The sequence below is a fragment of the Bos indicus x Bos taurus genome, chromosome 5 (assembly GCF_003369695.1).
Source record: "Bos indicus x Bos taurus breed Angus x Brahman F1 hybrid chromosome 5, Bos_hybrid_MaternalHap_v2.0, whole genome shotgun sequence".
In the NCBI taxonomy this organism is placed as follows: domain Eukaryota; kingdom Metazoa; phylum Chordata; class Mammalia; order Artiodactyla; family Bovidae; genus Bos; species Bos indicus x Bos taurus.
The window spans coordinates 77,218,889-77,237,541 of NC_040080.1; the positions used below are offsets into that span (position 1 = coordinate 77,218,889).

General features: G+C 39.1%; 1 protein-coding gene and 1 non-coding gene across 3 annotated transcripts in view; both read left to right on the top strand.

Annotated features, from left to right (window-relative positions):
- Positions 1–18,099, top strand: part of KCNMB4 (potassium calcium-activated channel subfamily M regulatory beta subunit 4) — an 82,333-nt gene extending 64,234 nt beyond the window's left edge. The window contains exon 4 of one of the 2 annotated variants that reach the window (XM_027542551.1): positions 14,667–14,759. In XM_027542551.1, the coding sequence (XP_027398352.1) occupies positions 14,667–14,675 (9 nt within the window). In that variant the 3' untranslated portion in view covers positions 14,676–14,759. Of the gene's footprint in view, positions 1–14,666 lie in introns of both variants that reach the window. The other variant, XM_027542550.1, reaches the window with a different exon arrangement.
- On the top strand, positions 8,833–8,904 carry TRNAC-GCA. Its single transcript has one exon. It is a non-coding gene; the product is annotated as a tRNA-Cys (tRNA).
- Positions 18,100–18,653: the final 554 nt, after the last annotated feature.

Below are 18,653 nucleotides of genomic sequence, written 5' to 3' on the forward strand. Positions count from 1 at the left end.
ATGGCAACCCACTCCAGTGTTCTTGCCTGGAGAGTCCCAGGGACGGGGGAGCCTGGTGGGCTGCCGTCTGTGGGGTCGCACAGAGTCAGACACGACTGAAGCGACTTAGCAGCAGCAGCCGAGCCTGTGGATTTTGACCATGTGTCAGCTCCATTCCTCCCACCCATCTTGTGTGGTTCCTTCTTTATATCTTTAGCCATGGAAAATCATTTCTGCTCGTCTTCACATTGTTCTCATGGATTGTTGCTCTGTAAATAGTTGTTATTTTGGATGCTTTTGGGAGAAGGTGAGCTCAGGGTCTTCCTACTCTGCCATCTTAGCCAATGACACTACCCTGTTCTTTTATTAAAGAATTGAGTATATTTTTCATATGAAAAGTGATTTATTTTTATTAGCTAGTTGTTTTTATTTTACCTATGGGTCTTCGTGGAGTTTTTTGGCTATACAAAATGTATACATTTCTATAATTGGATCATCCATATTTTCTCAATAGTTTCTATATTTCATGTCTTAGAAATTAGGGTTGCTAAATGTAGTGAACTGAAATACAAGAAACCCAGTTAAATTTTAATTTCTGATAAACAATTAGTAACTTTTTAGTATAAGTAAGTCCAGTAGAATACTTGGGACATATTTGTATCAAAAACTCCATTACAAAGACTTTTTGTTTTTCTCATTCCAATGTTATTTTTAAACATTCAGGTGTTCTTCTACAGCATTCATGGTTTTCAGTCCATCTGGAATTTTTCTTTTCTTTTTTGGTAAAGAATAAGATGGAGAACCAATGCCTTTTCCCCAAATGATCAGTATTGTCCCAACACAATTTATTGAATAACCCATCTTGCCCACGCTGATTTTTTTAAAATGGTATAGATTTTCACTTTAAAATTGGAACTACAAAGTAGGGTACACAGGTAAGAAAGAACTATTATGGGAATAGTTTGTCTTAAATAGAATGTAGATGTCTTCCTTTCTCTAGTTTATTTCTGTTTAAATCTTAAATTTAAGCACTCTGGCCAGAAAACACAGCTCTGTGTGAAATAAATAGCTTACCTGGTAATTCAGAGGCCCGCAAGCCAAGTTACCCCAAAGAACAGCTTTTCGTAGGAAAAGCTCAGAGGAAGTACTGGGCCAAAACCGTCATCCACTTCACAGGCTCGTCCCTCCTTTGTCAGGGAGCTGAACGTCATGCTCTCCAGCAGTCACAGTCACGGATACAGGTGACTCTTCCTGAACAATTCACAGAGGTGGGTGGAAAAGGGAAGGATTTCACGCAAATGGAATGCAGTCTTAGGTTTCTGCCTTAGAAACTATCTCGTTTAAATTATTTTTCCATTTTTTAAATGGAACAACACAAAGGATCTAAACAAAGACCTACTGCATAGCGCATGGAACTCTGCTCAAGGTTATATGGCATTCTGGATGGGAGGGGAATTTGGGGGGAGAATGGATACATGTATATATATGGCTGAGTCATACTTCACTGTTCACATGAAACTGTCACAATATTGTTAATTGGCTACACCCCAAAACAAAAACAAAAAGTTTTTTTAAAAAACAAAACAAACAACAAAAACAGAGGATTTATAATTATGCCAAGCTGAATGTAGGATAAAATCAATTCCTTGATTTGCCCTTTTTAAAGACAAAAAGTAATAAGATCCTCTTGGTTTGCAAGTCTTGACAGTATTCCCTCTTTTTTTCTTGAAAACGCAGGGGAGATTTTCTCAGGCAAGGATTACCCCTAATGACTTCAGGGTTTTTAAACTCAGGCTGGGAAAACAGACAGATGTACAAAAAATAATTACTACCTAGTGTGAATAAAAACTTAAAAGAAGCTTTTTACTCTGGGAGCACAAGATTGCCATGGTTTTCCTAGGCTTCTGCTTTAGAAGAACTGTATTGAGACAGTTACTTGTCTGGGCTGCATCTGTAGGGACAATCATCGTTAATGAGTAGGAAAATGTTTGCTAAATAAGCCCAACCACTATAATAATTTAATGTTGCTAAATGATGGCTTGGGATAAATTTAGGGGATAACTTCTGTTTGTGTTCCTAATCAAGCAACTAGTGTTACTGACCTTTTCCCCTTGCATATCTCTATTCAAGATACGTATACCAGAATGGAAAGTATAGTTGACCCTGAACAACACAGGTCTGAACTGCACAGGTCCACTTATACGTGGATTTTATTTCAATAAATACTGTGGTACCATATTATCTGCAGTTGGCTGAATCCGTGGATGAGCAACTTGGGATAGAATGGCTAACTGTAAAATTATATAGGGATTTTTGACTATGTGGATATTAGTACCCCTAAGCTCTGAGCTTTTCGGGGGCAATTGAAATCATTAGCTTGTTAAACGAATTCTCTTTCTTTTCTTTCTTTTTTTAAAATTTATTTTGACCTCACTGTATGGCATGCAGGATTTTAGTTCCCCCGCCAGAGATTGAAACCTTGCCCGCTGCAGTGGAATCACGGAGTCTTAAGCTCTGGACCTCCAAGGAAGTCTTCCTCTATCCTCTTTCTTCACACTGCTACCTTTAAGCCTGTCTGTATAGGACTGGAGTGATGACTACAAGGGGCAAAGAAGCCTGAGGGAAATGAGGTTATCTATACCAAAAGGAGTTCTAATTTGATTAAAAGAGTTTGCTATGACTTCAGCCTGGGAGTCTTAGACTGAAGAAGATATTTGTGGAAGATATGTTACTGCCAACATTTTAAAATCATTTTCTGAGTTGTCTGCCCCAAATTTGTAATGACAGTCGTTAATGATACCACCTCTTATGGAATGTTGAATGTTCACTATTAGGCAGCTATCTGCCTATATACCTCGAGTGCATTATCTCACTTACTCTTCAGGAGGACACTTTACAATAGATATTATTATACCCATTTTACAGGTGAAAAAATTAAGACTCAAAAGTATTAAGTATTTTTCTTCAGAACATGTAGTTAGCAAGTTGTAAAGCCTATATTTAAGCCCAGGTTTTTCTAACTCAAGTTCATATGCTGAAAGATGGTGCTGTATTTGCAGCATTGCTTAGAACTCTCCATCAAGGTGGACTTAAAGTGTAATCTTTCCTATTTATAATTAATGTAACCCTTTATTGCTCCAAAATATTGCACCTGCCAGTTTGCTGTATATCCTGCCAAGGCTCAGTGCAGATTTTTCTTTCTGAAAAATGCAGGTTTGGGTCTTGATGTAATTTCCTCCATGAAGAATAGGCAAGCTGAGGAACAACTCTTATACAATTAAACATTACTATTGGACTTCCCTGGTGGTCCAGTGACTAAGACTCTGAGCTCCCAATGAAGGGAGCCCAGGTTCGATTCCTGGTCAGGGAACTAGATCCCACATGCTGCAACTAAAAATCCCATATGCTGCAGTGAAGACCGATGATCCCTCATGCCACATCTAAGACCCCATGCAGTCAAATAAATAAATATTAAAAAAATAAAACATTACTACTCCAGACAACCTAGAAGGGTGGGATGGGGTGGGAGGGAGGATCAAGAGGGAGGGGACATATGTATACCTGTGGCTGATTCATGTTGCTGTGTGGCAGAAACTAACACAACATTGTAAAGCAATTATCCTCCAATTAAAAATAAGTAAAACATTTACTCCTCTAAGTTCATCTAATTGGAGAAAACAGCTAAGAAAATATAAGGATGTTTATAACATTTATAGACCTATAATCGACCTTTCACCCTAATAGATGCCACCTCTGGAATAAAGCCGTGATGTCAATAGAATACCTCTTAAGCTTTTAAAAGCCCCTATCACAGGACTTCCCTGGTAGTACAGTGGATGAGAATCCACCTGCCAGTACATGGGTTTGATCCCTGGGTTGGAAAGTTTCCACGTGCCATGAAGCAACGAAGTCTGTGCACCTCAACTATTGAGCCCGTGCTCTAGAGCCCGGGCACTGTAAGTACTGAAGCCCGTGCTCCGCAGCAGGAGAAGCCATCACAATGAGAAACCTGGGCACCAGAACTAGAGAGTGTTCCCTACTCCCTGCGGCTAGAGAAAGCCCACATTCTGGAAGGAAGATACAGAGCAACCAAAAAAAAAAAAAAAAAGCCCATATCACAATATCATAGCTGAACACAAGTGGACAATAATGGGCTCACCATACAGCAAATCACCCTAAAGAATTCTAGAAAGGGTCTGTATTCTGGTCCCCGTTTCCTACTGTAATTTATAGCAATAAGTTGATAGAGCTTCTGGATCAGCTGTTCAGGTGCCTTCCTGTGATTGTATAAGAAGATATACAATCCTGTATAAGAGAGGACAATTAACATGCTTCTGTCCTCTCTTGCCAAGTTCTTATGATTGCTTCAGACAGTAACTAAATAAACACATTGGTTAATTACTCTTAGTAAGGACAGCTCAATTATGCCAAAACCAAATTCAGTGTTTTTATTGGCTAATCTTCAACATCTATAGGTAGCAAACAATTTTTTAAAAAATCACTAATCAGTGGATCAAGTCAGTGTCTTCATGGGGTGCATTTTAATTTGGTCTTCTAGAAAGCAGGGGTATAGAGCCATGTGCTCTGAAACTTGAAACATTTGAGTTTCAATGTTGCTGAAAACAGAAACATTCAAGAATACTGGCATCAAACTGAAACATTTAAGAATACCCACATCAAAGTTTTCCAGATTAGGTATCAATGATTAAGTAAGAGTTCCTACCTGAAAATCTTGTGTGCCATAGCCACCTCGCACCTGTGGCAATTCAACTGAATATTTGGATTGTTTTTATTTTATTCATTTATTTATTTTTGGTCCTGCTGCACAGCTTGTGGGATCTTATTCCCCAACCAGGAATCAAACCCAGGGCCCGGCCAAGTCTTAACCACTGAACTGCCAGGGAGTTATATCAACTGAATAATTGTCTATACATTAGAGACTTTTATAGAAAACTTTCAAACACTGAAGCCCAACTCCATGCAGACAAACTTCTCTGGGAATGAATACATGTCAGGTTCTTCAGTATTTGATATAAAATATGTTGTCACTTCAAAGTCAGGAATCTAACCTGACAGAAGACTCTCCTTTCAACCCATAACCAAGACTGCTTTTCAGTGATTTCAGTCTTGAACGACTTGCTCTTGTTGAACTACTTGGAAAACCAGACTGATACATTTGATATTTAAAAAGCATTGTTGGTAGGAGGTGTGGGTATGAGTGACAGGGAGGGCTTATCAGACGGTACAAAGAAACTTTGGCAGCAAGGGATACATCTACCAGCTTGATTTTGGCGATGGTTTCACAGGTGTGTACTGTGAAACTTGTCAGATTGTGTACTTTAAGTGTGTGTGGTTTGTTGTATGTATATTATACTACAGTAAAACTGGGAGTAAAATAATGTTTAGGTCAGGTATTACCAAATGTGAGTAATCATCAACCTCGCCTGGAAACTTATTTAAAACCTCAGGAGAACGGAGACCTTGAAATCAGTATTTGAAAACCCCTAACATGGTTTCATTAACCAGCTTTGTAAACCTGCTGTTAAGGGTCTTTAAATGTGTTGTACAGATTGCTTTGTGTAAAAATGCACACAACCTAATTCATGGAGGTTAGCCCTAGCAAAAAGTTCAGTCTGGCGAACTGACACACTTCCTTTTTTTTTATAATGACAATGTGTAACTCATCTCTGTTCTTTTTTCCTTGGGCACTGGGATGCTTGAGAGGTAAGTTCCACTTATGCTTTAAGGCAGGAGCTTTTCTTAGCCTGGAATTTCTGTTTTATCTCCATCCTAATTACATTGTACTTGTCCTTTACTGTCAGTTTAAAGATTTTATTGTATTTAAGTTTTTTTGTTTTTATTTTTATCTGTTTCAGTTTTTTTTTTTTAAAGTAGGTCACGTTACCAATAATAAACAAGATTTAGAGCAGGAATAGATAGAATCTCTTCAAAAGGTTCAAAAGATGAAATCATGACCTTTTTTATGTCATTTGGCTATGCCACTCTACCAGAGGCCTGGCATATATGAACTGACATTATGCCTGCAGAATTATTCTGTGATAGTGATAATGATGAGGCATTTGTAGACTTTGAAATGAGATTTCATCAAAATACTTAAGTGCAATTTCCAGTAGTAAGGTAGCATATTCTTTTTCATAAAAATATGGGTAAAGCTTGGCAACTAAAATAATTTCCACTGTTTATTGTATACCTGATGTGTAACTGTACATAATTGATACATGCCTGTTCTAAGAAAGGTTTAATGAGTGCTCTAAAGACTCACAGAATTTTGCAAGATAAATTAGAAAGGTGTGAAGAAAATAAGACAAAGCATGAAAGGTCTGATTGGCACCAAAAAAGTCAACATAGTCTTGGTGGAGATGGGAAAATTTTAACGTTCTAGCGGCCCATATGAAAAGGAAATTTCTGTGCTCAGATAAGAAGTATGTGTGATCATAAATCAAGAAAGATCTCTGTTTCCTATAAGATCTTCATGGAGAAAGCACTTTGAAGGAGATCGTCTTGTCTTTCAGTGGGGACTGTTACCATCATATGATGTTAGTAAATTATAATGCAGTTTGGATTTTTATGTGAACTGGTTAAGATGAGTTTAAGAAATTTTCCAGTCCATTAACAAAAGAGATTGTCAACATTTTTTCTCCCTGTTAGCCAACAGAACAAGCATTGTGGGGTGGAAATCTCCTTTGGTGAGGAAAAGTCAAAGGGAATCAGTTTTTTATATTGAGGATGATACACACCAAATCTTTGTCTTCCTGTCTGGTATCACTAGGTCAGTTGCTAGGCTATAGGGTGCTTTTTTACCAATTAGAACAAAGGACTGCCCCCCCAACCCTAGGCAAATCTAGCATTCAGATCTAGATTTCCACCCCATCTCTCCTCCCATTGCCAGCCCTCTTGCTCCCCTCCTGTCTTATCTCAGGACAACTTTATTTTATTAAAAAAACATTTTTTTTTGATGTGACCACTTTTAAAGTCTTTATTGAATTTGTTACAGTATTGCTTCTGTTTTGTGTTTTGGTTTTTCAGTGGCAAGGCATCTAGGATCTTAGCTCCCTGACCAGGAATTGAACCTGCAACCCCTGTGTTGGAAGGCAAAGTCTTAACCTCTGGACAACCAGGGAAGTCCCCCAGGGCACATTTTGTGCAGTGCACATGTGCAAAAGTATGTGGCAGTCATGAAAATGGATTGAAGGATCAGTTTCAGAAATAGCCAGCTAAACAACCTCATGTTTCACCCTCATTTTTTTTAACTAATAGAATTTTTCACTGTGGTTATTAAACTTTATTAGGTATTAGAATCACATAGAGCTTCTTAAAAATGCATATTTCTGGGTAACACAACCTCCAATTCTGATCTAGTAAACCAGGGATTGAAACCCAGGAAGCTATATTTCAACAAAAAGCAAGGTGATTGCAATTTGAGAAAAGCTGGCCAAGGAGTAAATAGTACAGGTTTAAAAGAGTTTCAAATAGATAGAGTTTCAATCGTTGTGTCATTTTAAGTTGTGTAAACTTGGGAAAACTAACCTTTCTTTCTTTATTTTTATTTTAACATTTATTTATTTGGCTGTACGAGGTCTTAGTTGCGGCATGTAGGGTCTAGTTTCCTGAACAGGGACCGAATCCAAGCCCCCTGTATTGGGAGTGTGGAGTCTTAGCCATTGGGCCACCAGGGAAGTCTGGGAAAACCAATTTTTCCTTGCCTCAGTTTCTTTGATTCTGAAGTTCCAATTAAAAATTCTTCCAGCACAGGGTTATTTTAAGGATGAAGTCAGATTAAATATTCTACCAGATACCTGGAGGGTAGTAAGCACATAATAAATGCTAGCTACTGTTTTCACAGTATACTTTCAAAGCTCTATTCAGGGTAAGTCCAACCCTTAGGAAAGTATTTTTAAGGGAATGCACAGACAGCACTCACTCTCATTTTATGATATTTGTCTGCACCCTCCTAGGGGCATAGAAGTGCTTTCCATTAGCATTTCTATACAACCCCAAAGAAATCTCTTGCTTCCTTCTTTGAAGTCTTCAGATACAAAGTAGTCATCCTTTTTTGTTTATTTTTGTTTTTTGCTTATTGCCTATATCCTCATCACCATGCTGATTTTAATACATAATATTCAGATCTCATCAAGCCATTTATCTAGTTTGCAAATGCTGAAAAGAATGATTCTTTTTTTTTTTCCCCAATGTTTCCCTTTAGTCTCACTATTATGGAATTACGGAAAGCTGAATTCTAAGTCCAAATCCCCTGGGGAAAAATTTTTGATAACTCATCTGAAGTCTGCCTCATAAAATTGCAGGTAGCTGGGGCAGAGTTGGGGATTCCCTTCCATTAAAGCAGTAACTGCCCAGTTTGAAAGAGCCAGACTTTATATCATGAAGACAATTTAGAGATAATCTCAGTAAAACCTAAAACTGAATGTGGATTTAAGCATTACTCTGCAGAGAAATAAGTTTTTCCTATAGTGGAGGAAAAACTGTTTTTCCTTATATCCATCTTAGGTTCATTTCTTGTGTATATGTGCATGCTCAGACTGACTCTTTGAGACACCATAAACTATAGCTCACCAGGCTCCTCTGCCCATGGAATTTTCTAGGCAAGAATACTGCAGTGGGTTGCCATTTCCTACTCCAGAGGTTCATTGTCTGGGGCCCTATAAATTAGACTGAAAAAGTACTGATTAAACAGAGAAGTCTATTAACATGCGCACCATGTGTATACAAGGGAGCACTGAGAGATGAGATTCAAAGAGGTGGTTAGAACTTGGGCTTTTGGCATCTTTAAAAAAAAAAGAAAAGAAAGTGATAAATGATTAGAGAAGTTGGGCTTCCCTGGTGGCTCAGAGGTTAAAGTGTCTGCCTGCAATGCAGGAGACCCAGGTTCGATCCCTGGGTTGGGAAGATCCCCTGGAGAAGGAAACGGCAACCCACTCCAGTATTCTTTCCTGGAGAATCCCATGGAGGGAGGAGCCTGGTAGGCTACAATCCACGGGGCCACAAAGAGTCGGACACGACTGAGCTACTTCACTTTAAGATGAAGGAGAAGGACCTTGAGTTTCTAGGGCAGCATATTGTAGGGAGGTAAATATTTGAGGAGCTAATAGAAGATAAAATGCTGAGTTAATGAAGTTCATTTTATAGATTCTGTTGGTGCCATCCCTGGGCTATTAGGGTCTAGAGTTGTCTCCAGTGATTAACTTCTGTCCTTCCAGGAAGAGAAAGGCGGGGGATACCTTTACAAATTTATATCCTGCTTTCAGGCAAACAGGGAAAGTGTGGAGAGCTTTCCTTGAATATGATTCCTCTCAGTTGCCTTCATTTCAAAATAATCCTTATGCTAAAGTAGGATATTCTGTACCCTTCACTCCCATTGAAGGAGACCGTGGAGCATTTTAGGACCGTGTGAAATGGAAACAGACACTAGTTATTTTTAAAGAAACCAGGTACATTTTTATATAATATTTCTACCTCAAAGAAGGCATTTGAAGCATTTATAAATTCAACATGGCTAACTCAAGTGAATGATGTTGTTTTGTCATTTGAAATATTAAAATCAAATTTTCCCCCAAGGGCTTTAGTAGGTGTGGAATGCTAAACAGTTTTTAAATAAAGCAAATATCTGGGCCCAGCAATTTCCAATTATTTTTTCTTTCCTCCTTTTATTCATTCTTTTTAGTAAATGTTTCTCAAACCGTGTTTCAGAAATAGGTTTAATGGTTCCAACCACCTTCATCTGTGCCTGTTTTCCTGGCCCAGTTGTACAGAACAGTGGTGCCTCTTACCTGCAGGTGGGGGATATGTTCCAAACCCCTAGTGAGGGAGTACTTCAAACTGAACCCTATACAGATATGTTCCAAACTCCTGGGGGGGAGTACTTCAAACTGAACCCTACGTAATACCTATGACAATTATAAATTAGACACAGTAAGAGAATATCTGAATTGCCAGTGTCACTACTCTTATGCTTTGGGGTTAATATTGAGTAAAATAGAGTGACTCAAACACAAGCCCTGCAATATCCTGACAGTGGATCTGATAACCGTGACAGCCACTGAATGACTATCAGATAGGATATTCTGGACAAAGGAATGATTTACATCATGGGTCGGACAGAGCAGGATGACTACTCATGGTAGAGATTCTACCATGACACTCAGCACAGCACACAATTTAAAGCTTGTGGATTGTTTATTTCTGGGACTTTCCATTTAATGTTTTCAGATCTCAGTTGATTCAAGGTAACTGAAACTATGGAAAGCAAAGCTACAGGTAGGGGGAGGGGACACCTGTATTGTGGTAAAGGATTCACAAGAATATTCTCAAGAATAATGTCTAGAAAAAGGAGAGAAAAGATACTCACTGAATTATTTTACTAGAAAATTAGCTGCAAAACACATTAATTATGGAAATCATATGCAAATTGATTAAATAGCATTAAAAATCCAAGTCCCCTTCCACCAACCTCCCCCTTTTTTAACTATTTCAGCCATGTATAATTACATAGTCCATGGTGTTAAGTACATTCACATTACTATATACTCACCTTTTGATGAAAAATCTAGATCATCTTTGTACAAATCTGCAGGAGTGGAACAACCCAAGAAAGAAGGGGAGGGAAGTAGAGGGGAACGGAAAGTAAGAAGGCAGGTAGGTAGGAATAAAGGTACGAAGGAAGGGAAGGGACTTCTCTGGTGGTCCAGTGGTTAAGAATCTGCCTGCCAGTGCAGGGGACGTGGATGGGTTCAATCCCTTGTCTGGGAAGATTCCACATGCTGCAGAGCAATTAAGCCCATGCACCACAACTGTTGAAGCCTGTGTGCTCTGGAGCCCATGTGCCACAACTGCTGAGTCCATGTGCTGCAGTTACTGAAGCCTGTGTGCCTAGAGCTTGTGCTCGACAACAGGAGAAGCCGCCACAATGAGAAGCCCGCACACTGCAGCTAGAGAGTAGCCCCAGTTCGCCACAACTAGAGAAAGCCCACAAGCAGCAATCAAGACCCAGTGCAGCCATAAATAAATCAAAAAGAAGGAAAGGAAGGAGGGTCACCCCAAGATAGCTTTAGCTTTCACTTGCCTTACACACTTAGATGGAGAGTTTGACAGCTGTGAGCTCTCGTAGCTGAAAAAAGAACCATGGCAGTGCTATAGGTGGGATTTCAAAGACTGTAAAATATGACTCAAACTGTGTTGCACCCTATTTTTGGACCCAGGTCTCTAATTTTTTACATTGAAGGCTTGAAGTTTATTGAAATTTTGCATGGATAGCAAGACTGCAGTTGGGATGGTTTTCCCTTGATCAGTGGGAAGCTGTTACTAAGCACCTTCTATATGCAGAATAACAGACAATGACACAATCAAGGGTCTTACAGGAGCAAAGGATATATACATTAATATAAATCACAATTCAGTGGTAGCAGAAGTCTTTTTCTAAAAAAAAAAACTTTTTATATTATATTGGAGTATAGCAGATTAACACTGTTTTGATAGTTTCAGGTGGAGAGCAAAGGGAATTCAGCCATACATATATATGTATTCATTCTCTCCCAAACTCCTCTCCTATCCATGCTGCTATGTAATACTGAGCAGACTTCTCTGAATGGTAGCACAAGTCTTGAAGACAATGTTTTGGTATAGGAATTCAGAAAAAGGAGTAACTTCTGCAAGCTGGAATGATTTTTGCCTAATTGTTACAATGACTCTGCATTCACTTAGTTCAAATTCTAATTGAAATCAAATATCAATAAAAATCTCACTTTGTTTACAGAATTTGAAACACTATGCACAAAAAAGGGCAAGAATTATGTAATTTCAAAGCCAATCTGCCAAACCATTTTTATTAATGCTACATGATGACTGCATTGTAGATAGAAGAGACATACCCAGCATTCTTTGTCAGTCTTCTGGGAAAATAGGTCTTGAATTATGAGAGCAGTGATTAGTGACAGCACCTCAGGAATGCCTTCTTCTGTATAATGCACTGCTTTTGTACTCTAAAGCTCCTGATGTTCTTGAGGGCAGTTGGACTGATTTTACTGCATTATTTTATTTTCTAGTGGAAGCATTGCTATTCCAGTATAACGGAACAAACTTTTCTGTGGATGAAATGAATGGAAATATTGGGTTGGCCAAAAAGTTCCCTCAGGCATTTCTGTACCATTTTATGGAAAAATATGAACGAACTTTTTGGTCAATCCAAAACCTTGAAAATGTAAACCTTTTGTATGAAAGCAAAATTCCCAATATCTCTTTCTAAGTGGCCAAAGATGATATATCATGGTTTGTGGAAGATATTGTTACTTCATGGGAATGAGACTGATGTTGGAATTGCAAAAAGAACTCCCACATTTTAAGCTATGTTGCTAAGACTTTGCAAAATTTATCAAGAAAGTGGTCAGTGGTTTCAAATGAGAAAATGCATTAAATCCAACTATTCACTGTCTGTTCATGGTGAAGCTGACCCAAAGACTACACCATAGGTCTTCATGACTAAATTCAAATAGTGACTTTAGTTGACTTTTTATTAATCTATGTGAAATTTTTGTTAGAGAGTATGAGTGTTGATGCATAATTATTGCTTCTAATCTTTGATTCTAGTACACTTACACAAGTGTTTCTTTTTTAAAATTAACTTATTTATTTTAATTGAAGGATAATTACTTTACAATATTGTAATGGTTTTTGCCATTCATCAGTATGAATCAGCCATGGGCACACCTGTGTTCCCCCCATCCTGAACCCCACTCCCACCTCCCTCCCTACCCTATCCCTCTGGGTTGTCCCAGAGCACTGGCTTTGGGTGTTCTGCTTCATGCATCGAACTTGCACTGGTCATCTGTTTTACATATGGTAATATACATGTTTCAGTGCTATTCTCTCCAATCATCCCACCCCCGCCTTCTCCCACAGAGTCCAAAAGTCTGTCCTTTACATCTGTGTCTCTTTTGCTGCCCTGCATATAAGATCGTCGTAACTGTCTTTCTAAATTCCATATATATATACTTTGCTGCTAAGTCACTTCAGGCGTGTCCTACTCTGTGCGACCCCATAGACGGCAGCCCACCAGGCTCCCCCGCCCCTGGGATTCTCCAGACAAGAACACTGGAGTGGGTTGCCATTTCCTTCTCCAATATATACGTTAATATACAGTATTCCCCTGGAGGAGGGCACAGCAGCCCACTCCAGTATTCTTGTCTGGAAAACCCCATGGACAAAGGGTTTGGTCCATCAATTGCAAAGAGTCAGACACGACTGAAGTAACTGAGCACATACAGTATTTGTCTTTCTCTTTCTGACTTACTTCACTCTATATAATAGGATCCAGTTTCATCCACTTCATTATAACTGACTCAAATGTGTTCCTTTTTATTAGCTGACTTTTTGTGTAAATTAAGATCATTTGGGAGGTACATGAAAAGATGCTCAACATCACTCATCATCAGGGAAATGCAAATCAAAAGCACAGTGAATATCACCTCATACCTGTCAGAATAAATCAAAGAGACAAAAATAATAAGTATTGGTGAAGATGTGGAGAAGGGAAAGGTTCACATACTGTTGAAGCCTTGCTTGGAGAATTTTGAACTTTACTTTGCTAGCGTGTGAGACGAGTGCAGTTGTGCAGTAGTTTGAACACTCTTTGGCATTGCCCTTTTTTGGGATTGGAACCAAAACTGTTTGTATACTGTTGAGGGGAGTGTAAATTAGTGCAACCACTATGGAAACAGTATGAAGTCACTATGGAAATAGTATGGAAATATTTCCTCAAAAAATTAAGGTTAGAACTATCATATGATCCAACAGTTTCACTCCTGGGTATTTATCTGATGAAAATGAAGACACTAAGTTGAAAAGATGTATGCATCTGGCATGTTTATTACAGCATTATTTACAATAGCCAAGACATGGCAGCAGCCTGTGTCCAAAAACTGGAGTAGCTAGAGAAACTGTGATTTTATATATATATATAAGTTACATAGACTATATAGTGGAACACTATTCATCCATAAAAAACACAAAATCTTGCCTTTTTAGACAACATGAATGGACCTTGAGGGTATTATGCTAAGTGAAATAAGTCAGAGAAAAACAAATGTCTTTATATGTGTCATATGATTTTACTTACATGTGGAATTATATCTAAATATATCAACACGTATAAACAACAAAAACAACAAAGAACCAAGTTTATAGATTCAGAGGTTAGATTGGTGGTTGCCAGAGGTGGAGTGTTGGGGAGGTGGGCAAAATGTGTGAAAGGGTAAAAAGCAAAACATCATTTGGGTCTGGTTTTGTTTGACAGCGCCAGCTCATAAGTAATTTTTAGACTGAGTCAGCAGACATTAAAGGATGAGTGAGAAAATGGAATATGTTAAGCAACTTAGAATGGGGGAAAATAATAGAAAAAGAGATCGCTGAACTTTTGACATTTCACATGTAAATCACATTATAAATAATATGCACCAGTTACTTGATTCAGGACCTCAGACCTTTCTGTAATGGATTTGAAGCACAAAATACAGTATTTATAGCCAGCGTGGAGTCTTCACTTTCGAGGATGGTTATACCCTTGGGGCTAGAAAGCAAGCTGAGCTCCACTTGTGAAGAGTTCTGCCATGCCCCGGCAGTTGACTGCTCTTTCTTTCCTCTTCTCCACTGTCTTGCAGACCAGATGACGTGCTCCTGCATCGCACGCATGACGAGATAGTCCTCCTGCATTGCTTCCTTTGGCCCCTGGTGACGTTCGTGGTGGGTGTTCTCATTGTGGTCCTGACCATCTGTGCCAAGAGCCTAGCAGTCAAGGCAGAAGCCATGAAGAAGCGCAAGTTCTCTTAAGGGGAGTCGGCTCGTGGGAAGTGAAGCCCAGCAGCTGCTCTCGTCTGCACACATCTACCTGCAGAGCCTGCTTCCCGGCCCAGGAGATGGAAGGGGCTGTGAGAGGTCTCCGAGAGGCTCCCCCTCAATGACAGCAGAAGCAGGCACAACTGGAAGACCTGGACCTCGTCGATTGTTTTCCACATGTCGTAGCAATAGCTGCAGGGTCAAGCTCTGAGCTGTATGGAGTATCTGTTTCAGAAATCCTATAGAAGTTAATTTTCTTCGGGGAAGTAACAGTATATAATTGTACAGTGTAGAATACAAACTATTATGATTTATGCTACCTAAAAATATTAAAATAGAGTGGTCTGTGTTCTTTTCTATTTCCTTTTTTATGCTTTGAACACCAGGGTTTTAAAAAAGGGTCTTATGGGTTTCATTTGATTTTGCTAGGTGAAACTTTTACTTGGACACAGGGATTCCTGCACAAATCTTGACCTCACAATGTAACCCCCAGTCTCTAGTATGAAAGAGTACCTTTAGACTCCTATTTGAAAAGGAAAAACTGCATTATTAGTCTCCAGTCACTTCTGTGACTCTCCAACAAGGAACCCTCAAAGAGGAAAACATTCTCCCTACACTCCATTGTTTCTCACCAGATTAGTTCTTAAGTTAGGGAGGTGATTCTGAACAAGGCCTGTCCTAGCTCTAAGAGCACTGTGCCTCGTTATTCATCTGTTCAGGTTATTTTTGATGGATTTTTGTCTCTCTGCAGTAGAATGTACGTGATGTGAAGGACACATTTCAGCTTAGTTAAATGCTGTTTTCATTTTTCTTTTAGGTCAGGAAAAAAATGATCAAAATCAGTTAATTTTATTTTCTTTGTCCTTGCCTTGATGTTTTCAGTTTTCAAATGAGAATATTGCTGCAGTTGTTAATGTTTGCCTAGACAAGCCTGGAGATGCAAGCCAGCTCACATCACTCTGCTGCTGAGCTCTCTGTGCCTTTATCAAAAGTTCATGGAGGAGACGATACTTCTTTGCATCTGTTCATAAACTCAGATTCCAAATATCAATCACATCTAAGTGACTATCTAAGCTCCTCTAGTTATTTACTGTGTAGAATCAAACCTTTGCTTACAAGAGATGTACAAATTTGGGGTTGAGGAAAAACTGACAACATACACTCTCTTTGCTTTCTTCTTATATTCTTCAGATGCGTTTCTGTTAGAATAAAGCCAAATTGGAATGTAAGGACAAGCTTCCCTCAATTATTTTGCTCAGCATTCTAAGAAAGATAATACTAGTGGCTTGATGATTTCCTAACTTTGGGTCCACATAGCAATGTTTTCTTAAATTTAAAACTCAACTAACTGAAAGAGCCGTTGTCATCTGTGGAAGACTAGGGTGTTGGATGAATAAGATATTTTTCTTCCAATTCAAGTGTTGCAGAGTTCACTGTGAAAAAGGCCTTGAACACACTATTTATGACATCCTTTGAGGCAGCTACAGTGCCTTGACTTCAATCCCAGTTTTCTGTTGCAGCATCCCTGTTGTCTCAGCAACAAAGTGAACCATTCTGAAGCACAGACTAACCTGAAACTGGGGCTCAGAGAAAGTCAACGTCCTTGCATTACGTTGTGGGAGATGTATTGTGTAGGTGAAGTCTCTTTATCCATTTTATTTAAATCCAATAATCTGTAATTCATTGATTACAGGGAATTGATAAAAACAGTGCGTGAACATACGTGTTGGTAAGGGAAGTTGATATATATTGATGTGAGTTTTTATTTACCAGTTTTTTACTCATCCATTTATATTAAATAAATGCTTCTATTTAGGCTCAAAGAGTATACCTGGTTATATTCTGTAGGTTGATTTTTGGAAAAAAGGAGAAGCATGCTGAATTACTGAGTTCACATATAGTTTTAAAGTCTTCCTTGCTTGTAGCCAGTTAAATTTGAGGTACTTTATTTATACTTATCATTAAAGATGAAATTCAGTGGAACAGCATTTTTAAGATCACAGAAGACAAAGAAGCTTAACTTCTAAATACTTCAACTCTCTTTTTTGTAAATATAAATTAGTAAATGGTATAAGCTGCTGGAACAGAAATCCCCAAATATGATGACTCATGTAAGACAGAAGTTTCTTTCTTTCTCATATGGCAATCCAGAGGCAATTAAGAAGTCATCCAGGTCAGGGAGGGCAGGTCTGTTTCTTAAGGTAATCAAGGAACCCAAGTTTGTCTACTTTGTCCTCTCATTACTAAAGGTGTTATTCATCTAATGGTCAAAGCTGGCTCAAAGATACACACCCATTCTGCAGACCATGAAAAGAGAGCAATTTGGGAGCTAGCTATTGGGTTGACCAAAAGTTCATTCTGGTTTTTTCATAAGGTGTTAACCTTTTGGAGAAATCTGTACAAGCTTTTTCGGCTAACCCAAAGCTTCCTTTTAAGGAAGTTCCAGCCATCACTCTGCTCATAGTCCATCAGTGAATACCGATTACATAAATATACCTAGCTTCAAGGAAGACTGGGACACGTTGTCTCCAGATAGATGGACATATGTCCTATTAAAGCTCCAGGTAAAAAGGAAAAGGGGAGAATGATACTAGAATTAAAGACAGGAATGATGCGCGGCTGTCAGTGGCCCATGCTACAGTGGAAATCTGGGCAGGGATGACAAAGATCTGTTGCCCTGGCAGGATGTACAGTCCTTGGTTAGACCTTGAATCTTCTCTCTGGGAGAAACTCCCTTGTCCACTGTCCTCTCTGGCCTCCACTTTGACTTCTAGGAGATTCTTGCTCATCAGACTCCATAGCCACATCTGAAGCTTTTGGGAGTCATCACAGCTATTGCAGGCCCCCACCTGCTGGTGCAGATTTGTAGAGTAGACCTAGATTTCTTTAGAGACTGAACAGATGTAGATTTTTCAAGTTTATAGGGTTGATGTTTAATTGACTGCAGTAAGGAGTCTGACTCTATTTTTGATGTTGGGATGCTAACAGCTTTCCCTTTCTGCTCCCCTTTTCCTTTCCCCTTCTGCTCCATATCTGGGCAAGCTGATTAGTGAGCCTGGGTACCCCCTCCTTTGGACTGGGTGGGAAGTTCAAGTCATACAATCCCTGGCCTGCTCTCAGGAACCCTCTCCCTGCCCCACACCCTAAGAATAATAAAGCCAACCCAGTCAAGTCATTTTTGGATCTGCTTGGGAACTGCTCCACTCTCCTAGAAAGTCTCATTCATTATGTGAATAATAAACCTTTTCATACCCTCTTGATGTGTCTATGGTTATTAGTCTCAACATCCAAACCAAATTTTGGGTAATGGGTTTTCATGTGGCCTCTGAAGGGGTGCTTACAACATTGGTGATGAAATTTCATCAAAGCATGGTTTTGGTTTTTTTGCTTTTAGCTGTGTTAGTTCACACAAAAATATTCATAGCCAAAGAGCTACCTCTTGTTATACTTCTTAAGGCAGCGGCATCTTATTTACCAGTCTCTGTGCTTGGCCCATGTCTCCATCCCTCAACTGAGTCGCAGCCACTTTGAAGCCTTCTGGAAAACCGGGTTTAAGTGAGAATACAGCACCCTTTAGCTGGTCTTTTCTGCTCAGCTGACTTCCCTTGTCTGGCCAGTAATATTGGGATGCTCAGTGGAGACTTTTAGAGAGACTGCATAATAATTTGCTTTTTGGTGCATAGAAATGGTTGGGCTGCAGGATATAGTCTTAGTTCCTAAAACAAGGCTGAATTACCTACTTGTAAATCATTTTTCTTGTTTCACTATTTTTCATAGTTCCTTGCCAAAAAACAGCAATAAAGCAGCCAATG